This window comes from Nanorana parkeri, unplaced genomic scaffold (assembly GCF_000935625.1).
Source record: "Nanorana parkeri isolate BGI_ZX_2015 unplaced genomic scaffold, ASM93562v1 scaffold547, whole genome shotgun sequence".
Classification (NCBI taxonomy): domain Eukaryota; kingdom Metazoa; phylum Chordata; class Amphibia; order Anura; family Dicroglossidae; genus Nanorana; species Nanorana parkeri.
In genome coordinates this window covers 633,484-644,634 of record NW_017306815.1, presented here as the reverse complement: position 1 = coordinate 644,634, position 11,151 = coordinate 633,484, and the positions used below count along the sequence as shown (strand labels likewise).

The following is an 11,151-nucleotide window of genomic DNA, read 5'->3' as shown; positions in this document are numbered from 1 at the left end:
TTTAGTCGCACAGGCCTACACGCCAGATGTGTAGGAGGGTGTCCCTGTCAAAATACACACAACAGACCATTTATCTTGCACATAGAGTGGAAAGAAAGTCTGCAGAATGATCTGTCAGTGAAAACATATCAGCACATGGTGGAGTCTTTGGCAGTTCAAAAACCCTTGATTCAATGGAGTTCATCCCTGGTCTGTGAGGAATACTTTGTCGCATGTTGCGGACTGTATTGCAGTATTAAACCATTTTGCGGGTCTATATAGTATATGTAAATAGGAATCCAGGATTTTTTAATCTTGACCCTTGCGGTGGGGCTACTGCTTGTTGCAAGTGTTAACTGCTCGTTTTTGTTTAGGGTTGCAAATAAAAGAAATATACTTGCCTGATCCTCAATCCCGCCTAGCTGCTAGACTGCTCCCTGCAGCCTCTTCTCCCCTAGGCTCCAGCAGTCTTAGGACCCATGGCATCATCATGTCTAACAGCTCAATTAGACTTGAAGACGCCGAGGGACATACCACAGCCAGAGCAGAGGAGGAGAGAGGTCAGTGGTCACTCCCACAGGACAGAGGATCAGGTGAGTATATCTTCTTCCGTTCCCTAGATCAAAGGAACATGTGGAAAATGTAACAAAAGTGGTAAGAACCCTGTGTATAGTGGGAAAAAGCCATTAGTGCTTATCGACTTGAAAACACTATCCTCACTCTAAAGCATGGTGGTGATAGCATCATGTTGTTGGGATAATTTTCATTGGCAGTGGTTAACAAAATGGTCAGGATTGTGGTCAAGATAAATGGGTTAAAGGAAAACTTGCTTTAATATGCAGTAAACTGGTGATCTTGGCATTCAATGCTCTTGTTGCTGAGCTTGTATGTGAACAATATATACACACATGTATATGTAAACATTACTAAAGCCTCTTTAATGTGAACCAAATTGTAATCTGAAAGGAAGAGTAAACCTAAAAGCAAAGCTGTATTAGAAAACATTACTCACATGTCCTAAAGTAAGCTGCCCGATAATCATATATAGGTCACAACCTCTGAATTGTTTTTAATTATTGAGACGTATCTTCACTATATGTATACATGTTGGTTGCATTTACAGTGTGCTTCCACAGAGTTGTGTTAGTTGTGAATGACATGCTTTGGACCACACAAGTAGGTCGAGGGGCATCTGAAAGAAAGCACATCAATGAACTGTAAACACAGTGAGTTCTGCTAGCGTGCAGATATATTTAAAATAAATGTATTTTTAGATGGGTTTAGAATTCACTGAGAGCTGTAAAAACAAGCCAGTATTAGTGTACAGACCCTTATAATAAGGTTGTTTTTTTACTATATAGTAGCAGTTCTAGGTATTTTCTGTAGATACTGAAACAAGTGTATGTAAAGCCATAGCTTTATTTTTTTGTTTTGGTGGGGAAGGGTTAGACCTTCTGTCAAGTTTTTGTTGCATTCTGTGTCCCTACTGGCGAGATTTCCCTGGTGATCTTTTTGCCTGGTAACCATTGTCACCTAAACAGAAAGTGAGAGGAAATCCAAAATCCAGAAGAAGAGGTGAGGTGAAGGGTAAATTCACACCAGATGCGTTGCATCTAGTACTTTTTTTCAGCACACATCACCGTATCACCGTGTTACACTGCAACGCAGTGGGGTGAATGGTGTCCATCTGTGAAAAGGCTAATTGGCTTGTCTTGCATTGGGGCTGTGTTGGAAAAAATGGCCAGCGCAGCCCCAACACAAGAAACAGGAAACTTGCCTTGTCACGGATGGACACAGTTCACACCACTACAATGCAGGGGAATGCGGTGGTGTGCACTGAAAAAAGTACTTTTTTTTTCAGCGCAGCGGGATGAGATGCAGTACAACCTCCTCGCACCGCACCGTGCCATAGCACTTAGGGCTTGTTCACACCAATTCCAGTGAGTTCCAGCATGGATAGTTGCTGGAAGGCACTGGATCGCATAATTACAGCCTCCCTGCGTTCTGGGGCAGGAGAGGGCGTGGATGTTCCATTGACTTGAATGCATCACCGCGCCCCCCTCCTGCCCACGAAACGCAGGGAGGCTGTAATTATGCGATGCAGTGTGTTCCAGCAACTCACTGTGCTGCGACGTACTGGAATTGGTGTAAACAAGCCCTGAATAAAATGTCACTTGTAAAAAAAAAAAGAAAAGTACACAGTGCGATGAGCGAGAATTGCAATGTAGTGCAGCGGCTAATGTGAAAGGGCCCTAAGTCTTCCAAAGGGAACACTTCTGGTTACAACTGTATTTGGGGAGATTTCCTTTCACTTCCTGTTGCTTCAGGAAGTGCAGGGAATTCTCCCCAGTGGGCATAGGTGGCAAAACATAACCTGATAAGGTTTTCAGCACTCCCCTACTCGATCCAGAACTAAACAAGATCTTTATCCTGTTATCGCTTGGAAAGTACTGATGTCCTGGGGCAGCCAGGTATCTGGCATTTTTAAGTAGTCTGGCAATGTCAGCCTCCATATGTTCGCAGCACAAGTTTTAATAAAAAAGACCAGCCAATAAGTTTATTTTCCAAATATCTTTAATATACCGGTCGGTATGTTACATTGTAACCTTTGTAGCTGAGACCAATCCATTGTAAAGCTACCAACAGTTTTAGGTGGCCTGCAGTGTCTACTGGATAGGAGGTCAGGAGGAATATATGTCCTTCATGATTGTAGCTTTGTGTATTAGGACTTTTAGCCCCCCAGTAGTTTGTTTGTCGTGTGTTCCTGGATTAGTGCTTTGTCACTTATCTCAAAGAGTATATGTCCATCTGCAACTGTGATTGCGAGGTGAAGAAGTGACATCACCCCCAAATGGGGAATCTCTTATTTCATCTTTTACTGAGTGATGTTTTTATTCTTTTTTTCCAGGGTCAAAAGGGTGATCCTGGCATCTCTCCAGGAAAAGCTCTAAATGGATTAAAGGTATCCTCATCAGCCTGTGTCTTTTCCTTTCCTTATGGGAAATTATGTCATGATCTCTCAGAGCCAACCTAAGGAAACCACTGCCACATTCTTACAAAACAGTAACAATATTACTGTTAACAGAAATATTATGAAACCGAAGAAATTAACTCCTTCTGCAGACTCTTTGTTTGGCAATTTTTTTCTACATACTTTGCTCTCCAGAGTCTTACCACATTATCACTTCACTTTGACAGCTGTTTATGATGCAACTGACTAATATACTTCCAATGTTGGCTTTGATAGCCAATCACAAAACAATAAAATGGAGAGAAATTCTGTTCATGGCCCCATGAAAACATTGCAAACGTTTTAACGGTAAGGGATAACTTATACTAGACCATCATATCACCCCACACATCTTTTAGCTGAAGATATTTTTTAATCCGGTTTTGTCTTCCCACCCGGTCAGTTATCTTACCAGGCCTGGTTTCATTGTAGTGGTGCATTGCTCTCTTTCATTAGCTGAATTCCTTCATGTTGACTGTTTGGAAAGTAGATGACATAAGTCTTATGTTAGTAACAATGGACTGTGCTCCTGCCAGTGGCTTCCTGGGGGATACAAAAAGCCAGCATGGACCAGGGCTATTGGCAGCATTTATCACACTAAACGCCCGGGATTAATGACTGGCATAGCTTTAATCAAAAGCAGTCGAGGGTGACTGCTGAATCTGTCTCTCCCTTGATAAATTTGTGGTCAGGAATGTACTCATTGTTCTTTCTCTTCTAGGGAGATCCTGGTTTGGCTGGTCTGACAGGCCTTCCTGGGCCTCTGGGTCGAAAGGTAAGTCTTCTGCTGATATTGGAATTTGAAAATAGCAAAGGTGAGTTATTGGAATTGAAGTTTGTTAGTTAAGTGAGGTATTAGGGTGACTGTGAACATTCAGTGATGGATTATATGTCTTAGCCATGAGATGTTTGATTAATTCATATGGAACGTATAAGGTGAAGTGCTGATTCTCTTCTCTCTCTCAGAAAAGTTAGAGGTTGATAGATAATTGATCGTGTAGAGATTTTCCAGCATCTTAGAAAATGTCTTTAGGTAAAACAAACACTTTATCTCTTGGAAGCATTAGCACTGTTGTTCACACCCACATGGCCTAATTGTCCATAAGATTACTTTTAACTAAACCTAACCTCCCAGTAGATATAAAATACCATTGTGAATCTACAATGTATTCATTAACAAATACACTATTTAAAAAAAAAAATAGAACTACCAGAGGAACACAAATCTTTCCTGTAAGCCTTTTGTAATTCTCTACAAGGCAGGACTGGAAAGAGGAAGGGCAGTACTGATTTGTACTGTGCTGTCAATGAACCATTTGCGCATGCTTTTGAGAGAAGAGAGCAGATTGATGCCCTCATCAGTGTGCTGCTTCTCATTCCTTGTCCAGTCAAAGGCTGTACAAACAGCTAAAGTATTTCAACTTGTATGTAGCTGTATGCCTGAAGATCCATGTTAAAAGAGAAGTATGGGGTAAGTGTTTTTCCCCATAGTTCTCTTAAGGGTCACAGGAGGACATATACTAGCGTCCTCCCGTGACCCAAAGCTCAGAATATCGCGAGCTACAGCCTGCGGTATACTGAGACCAGCACAGCCGGAACGGATCCCGACATTACTGTCGAGATCCACCAGCTGCGTGAGTGACAGCTGGTTCTTCCTATCTAGAGGCAGAGCGGAGTCAGCTGTACCAGCCCCCGTCCGTTCCTCCAGTCAGCGCTGGAGGATCGGAGCGGGGAGGGGGGAATCCCTGCGGGGAGCGTTGTCTGACAGTCACGGCTCTCTGCAGGTAGATGATCGAGAAGTGAGCAAACGGCGGTATATGTTCTCTCACTTCCCGATCTATAGAGACAACGTGTGACAGTTTCATTGTCACACGTCAGCTCGCACTATAAGGCTGAGTGATTTTCACTCACCCTTTTTGCCTTTTATCACTACCCTGAGATGACCCGATAATTACAAGCGGTCCTCACAATTTCAAACATCGTTTGTGAGTTTGTAAACAATTCCTATGAACAAGCTTAATCTATTCTCTGCTAAGGAGCACGGAAAGGATTGAAGTACCACCTGTTTGTTATTGTGACCTTTAGGTGAGTATCTCAGTGGGTCGCAGCAGTCAGGTGGTAGTGCGCAGGTCATAGCTGATTACTGCAGCTGGTTGCTGTTTGCATATCAGGGCTCCAGGAGTGACCTGCCATGCAGGTATCTAAAGGTGTCTGCTAAAAAACTATGAGTTTCTTCACGTGACACTAAACTCAGGAGTTAAACCTTAACAATTATTTCAAATACCCTATTAACAAAAATGTATCTTATTTGTGCATCACTGGGCTGTAGATCTTCAAATCATCTCTGAATTTCTGCGGACACTGTTTTTCCTTCTGGAGGGTGCCTACTTTAGTTCCCCATGGTCCCTGCGTGCGTTGTAAAGTAGCCAGCGCTCCAAGTTAGCTCCCGTGATGGAAACGAAATGTGAAATTGTACTCCATCACTGGAGCGAGCTTGAAGTGGTGACTACTTTACAACACACACAGGGACCATGGGGAACAAAAGTAGCCACCCTTCAGAAGGAAGGACAGTGTCAGCACCAATTCAGAGATGATTTGAGGACCTACAGCCGAGTGATGCACAAATAAGTTACTGCATTCCTAATAGTTGGTAGTAATTTGGGAAACCCCCCACTAAATATTTGTTTCCATTCACAGCACATCTAAATATATTTTTCAAAAATGATCTCTTACCTTTCTAGTTTTTCTTTGGGGCTGATTTATGCATAGGACATGACGGGCAACTTCTATTGCTTTAAATAGATGGCAATGTTGCGATAAATGACAAAGTAAATGACTTTCGTTTGTATGTTTTTTTTTTAACATCCAGGCCTTGAGATCTTAAACCCTTTCTTGGGACAGATAGTCCTGCACATCTAGTTTACAACTGATAATGAAATCTGCCATCACAGTAGAGACAAGGTTAACTATGGCAAACATAACTCCCCAGCCCTCACCTTTACATTACATAGCAAGGGAGAACGAAGTAGGATTTTCATCAGGACAAGTTATCTAACCTAAAGCTTGCTATTCACTGAGCAAATTTTGGACAATTCTTGTACCAGCCACAATTTGCTCCATGGGTGGCCCTGTCAGCATCCACCCACAACACATCCTTCAATAATAATAAATAATTACTCCCAATTTCCGTTATATGTTCTCTTGCATAGTTTCTGCCCACTTTGAGCTTTGTCGGTGTTTCCAGTTAATGAAGACTACTGTTTTCAGAGAGACCCTGTAAAATATTAGGATTAGTAAGGCATAACTAGGAAGCAGAGTCTGCATGTACAAACATGACTGCCCATGTTTGCATATAGAATTACAAACACATTGGGGGTATTTTATCAAAACTGGAGCAGACAAAATCTGGAGCAGCTGTGCACTGCAACCAATCAGCTTCTCTCTTCAGTTTGTTTTGTTAAGATTTGAAAATAAGAGAGAAGCTGATTGGTTGCCATTCACAGCTGCTCCAGATTTTGACTGCTCCAATTTTGATAAGGCCCTCTGTGTTTTTACGTAGGAATAAAATGACTGTAAGAGGAATAGTGTACTTTATATAGGTTAACTTTAAAAATACATCTTTATTGCGTATTAATGCAATATTCCACTTTTTCTTTAAGGGACAAAAGGGTTATCCTGGACCCCAAGGTCATCCTGGTGAACCGGTAAGATAATCTGACCCCTCCAAAAACAAAAAGTTACATATTTATTGTCTGTGTGCTTTTTGACATTTGCCAAGAATTATCTGAGAATGAATGAAGTTACTACACAGTTTATTAGCAGTTGAGGTATGCAAATATCCCTCTGCTTATTGCAGTATAGGAGGTTACTCTATACATAATTCATTGACAAATCAGCAACTATGTGAAATAAGCCATTTTATTGTAACTGTACACAGAGAGCAGGTGTCTGAGACACATCCGGGGGCCTGCGTGTGCTTTCCTTTCTAACCCTAATCTCCATCTGTCTATTCTTCTGTCCCTCATCTTCATTCCATCCCTTGTCTCACTCTGCCTGACCTTCTCCGCCTCTTGCTTTCTGCTTCAGTCTTCATCTCACACTATCCTCACTATTTCTCGCTCTGTTTCTGTCCTCCCTTTATTTTATTATTACCTTGTCCTCTACATCACCTTTCTTTCTCTCCCTCTCTGCCTTCTTTCATTCTTCCCTGTTTCTCTCTATTTTCCCTTTCAGTACTCTCTCTTCTGCCTCCTTTTCCGTCCTCCCTCATTTTCTTTTGGTCTACCATCTTTATGTGTATCTTCCCTTTTCCTCTTTGTATCTTCCCTTTTCTTTCTCCATCTTCCCTTATCCTTTCTCTTTCTCTCTATCTCTCATATATCTCTCTCTCATATCTATCTCGTCTCTCTTTCATCTCTCTCTCTCTCTCTCTCATATATCTCTCTCTCTCATATATCTCTCGTCTCTTTCATATGTCTCTCTCGTCTCTCTCTCTCTCTCTCTCATATAACTCTCTCTCTTGTCTCTCCCTCTCGTCTCTCTCATCTCTCTCTCTCTCTCTCTCTCTCTCATATATATATCTCTCTCATCTCTCTCGTATATCTCATCTCTCTCGTATATCTCTCTCTCATCTCTCGCTCTCTCTCATATCTCTCTCTCTCTCTCATTCTCTCTCTCTCATCTCTCTCTCTATATCGCTCTCTCTCTCTCTCTCTCTCTCTCTCTCTCTCTCTCTCTCTCTCGACCATTGACTCCTGAAAGCGTTTTGGCAGAGAGTGACTGCTTCAAACCACTCCATGTGTTATAGATAAAGATTTTGCTGACACCTTAAGGAACGCATGTGATTTCAGCATTTGTTTAGGGTGACAGATAGAGATCTTGTTTGTTTGTCTATGCCTTCAGTGTTCTCCCTTTTCACTCCCTCTCTCCCCATCCTTTTCTCTCCCCATCCTTTTCTCTCCCCATCCTTTTCTCTTTGTTTAGGGTGACAGATAGAGATCTTGTTTGTTTGTCTATGCCTTCAGTGTTCTCCCTTTTCACTCCCTCTCTCCCCATCCTTTTCTCTCCCCATCCTTTTCTCTCCCCATCCTTTTCTCTCCCCATCCTTTTCTCTCCCCATCCTTTTCTCTCCCCATCCCTTTCTCTCTCCATTCTTCTCCCTTTTCCTGCCTCTCTCTCTCTCTCTTCCCCTCTCTCTTTATCTCTTACTTTATTTGCCTCCCCCTATTTTTGTCTCTCTCCCTCTCTCCATCTTTTTCTCTCCCCATTCTTCTTAGTTTTTCTCTTCACTCTTTTCCCTCCCCTCCGCTCTTTTTTTTTTTGCCTCTCCTCATCTTTTTCTTTCTCCTCTTCCCCCTTTCCTCTTTCTCTTTTATCCCTCTCTCCATCTTTTTCTTTCTCTCTCTCTATTCTTTCCCCTTTCCCTCTTCTCCCTCACTCTCCCCATCTTTTTCTGTCTTCATTTTTCTCCCTCTCTCTTGCTCCTTCACTTTCTGTATCTCGCTCTCCCCTATTATTAAAGCTGCTTCTTCATTTGCAGGAGTCTTTCTGGCCTGTCTCTGGAGTCCTCTGAAAATGACAGCCAGAAATACTTTCACATTTATACAAAATAAATGTGTGTTTTAACATGACGTTAGTGGAAATCGCTAGCTCCCAATTTTTGTGCCTAATCCGCATATTAACCCCTACATTCCTACCAACCATTGACAGGATTAATGTTCACACTATAACCTTCTTGTTTCTCGACCTTCCTCCCCCCTTCCTGCATGTTTGGATAAGTTGGTCTGCCCAGGGATGGAAATGAATAGTAAGGTTGTTTAAAGAGAGACCATTGACTCCTGAAAGCATTTTGGCAGAGAGTGACTGCTTCAAACCACTCCATGTGTTATAGATAAAGATTTCGCTGACACCTTAAAGGAACGCATGTGATTTCAGCATTTGTTTAGGGCGACAGATAGAGATCTTGTTTCATCCCGTCTTGAGTCGGATATTTGAATTTGTTGCTAGCTGTAGCTATGTGGGCACTGGAAGCAGGAGTAAGGATGTAATGCAGTGCCTCTTCTTCTCTTGCAGGGAGAGCGTGGACCGGATGGAAGCCCAGGGGCCAAAGGTTATCCTGGCAGGCAGGTGCAGTAAATCTTACCATGCTGCCGTGCAGGTTATAAATCTGTGCAGGGGGTTTGGTGGCTAGACAGCACCTTGCACACCTGAGAGTTTGCATTTATGCATTACTGTTTGTACTAAATAAAAGGCCCTTTATTATAAACCTCCAGGTAATTCAAACAGAGAAGCTATGCAATATATACATCACATTTCCAATTATTTCCCCAACTGAGTGACTTTTTAAAGAGTTGGAAAGCAGAAATGACACATTCTTTTCTATAAAAGAAGATTTAAAAGACCATTAATGCTAAAGCAAAAAAAAAATGATAGAAAAGAGCCGTTCAAAGAAATCACAAATATATATCTAAAGGACATAGTAGAAATGAGATATTTGATATTTTCTCTTTTTTTTTCTGGTGACTCTGCCTGCCCTGCTTTAACACAGTACTCCAACCAAAACTCTAAAAGTGCACTCACCTCCCCTTCCCCCCTTCCCCTTAGCTAATGTGTGGGGTACCACTATGCAACGTATAAATGGGCCAGACCCAATCTCACATCTTTATGGTGCAGCTGACAAAGAGTCTTGCCTGAGAGTGTTTATTTATTTATTTTCACTTCCCTACTTTGTCTTTGAGCACCTGTTTGTCAGCTAATCTAGCAATTCTTACCCTATGTGTAAGTGTGCTACATGAATAGTATGCAAGTTTCATTTTAGGTGTTGCCACAATATAGCTTGTCATAATACAAGGATTTTTATTGGGTGTGCAATTGATGCTTTATGCCATCAGTTTTCCACTTAGCAGGGATAGCTATCCAGCTACTAAATTGTATGTTTCTATTCTCTCTTGCTATGTATTTAAAGCATTACTCTTTGCTAATGCAAAGCAAAGAAATGGAAAAACGTATCTAATAGTGCATGTACAGCCTCTTGATGTATCCACAATGGCCGTAGTTAATGAATTATATGTACAACTCAAGAGTCTGTGTCAGCACAAAAGAACAAGACATGAACTATTACATATTGTGGCAGTGTAAGCCAATGCCACGGTGTAGGATGGCGACTTTGGCACCCAGGACTCTCAGCCAGAGGGGCTGAGAGGGTCCAGAATGTGAAACACGTTATAAGGAAGAACCTGGCTTTTCAGGTCTGTCCAGGTTTTCCTATTTGTAGCTGGGATCTGGAGCTCTGGAGATTTCGTAGAGCTCTGGGTGGGATGAGATCTCCAGTCCTGGGGCCAGGTTTTGCCATTGACCAGCCTGGGCTAATCAGGTGGCTGAGAGCAGCCTTATCAGGAAGCCAGCTCAGTGCTCAGAGGAGTGTTGGAGTTGTGTGGGTGCAGGAAGCACAAAGCCACAGCAGACTCAGGTGCGTGTGGGACACGTGGAACAGCCAGGGAAGACTGGGATTTGGGTGCCAAAGTCGCCATCCTACACCGTGGCATTGGCTTACACTGCCACAATACAAAGTAAAAATAAAATAAAAATCTTTATATAAATGATACTACTTCTACCATCTAGGTTGCCTACTGCCTCCTTTGCTCTTTTTTTATTTCATTGAAACCTCTGCTTTCCACACTGCACTATTATAATAATGATATACTGGGATTGTACATAAGACACCCAGATCACAACGTGGCCGCCTTCACAGACTGTGTGTGTGTGTGTGTCCGTCCGGCCTTGGGATATATCCCTTCCAGTACTCTTGCAAGAATTTTGTATATATGGTCAACTTTCAGACTTTAATTCCACAAAATCAGAAATTCTTAACACAGGACTCCCTCATTGTAGGACCTCCCATCTCCAAACACAGTTCCCATTTACCTGGAAGTTAAAAACCATAAGATATGTAGACCTTGACCTAACACCTCACCACTCTGACCTTTTATAACAAAATATTTAGATCCTGTACACTCAGGGAGTGAGGGATTTATGCAGATGAGACAACCCTTTTTTTTTCTGGTACAGACATATTGGAATAATAAAGCTCATTATATTAATCGATATCTTCTTTATGTGCCAAATGTTACCATGTCGCTCCCCTCAAGTATCCTGAAATCGCT

General features: G+C 42.1%; 1 protein-coding gene across 1 annotated transcript in view; it reads left to right on the top strand.

Annotated features, from left to right (window-relative positions):
• The window catches only part of COL27A1 (collagen type XXVII alpha 1 chain), a 310,533-nt gene that overhangs the window by 55,286 nt on the left and 244,096 nt on the right, over window positions 1–11,151 (top strand). The window contains exons 6-9 of the mRNA XM_018561833.1: window positions 2,888–2,941; window positions 3,711–3,764; window positions 6,649–6,693; window positions 9,062–9,115. Coding sequence (XP_018417335.1) covers window positions 2,888–2,941; window positions 3,711–3,764; window positions 6,649–6,693; window positions 9,062–9,115 — 207 coding nt within the window. The remainder of the gene's footprint in view (window positions 1–2,887; window positions 2,942–3,710; window positions 3,765–6,648; window positions 6,694–9,061; window positions 9,116–11,151) is intronic.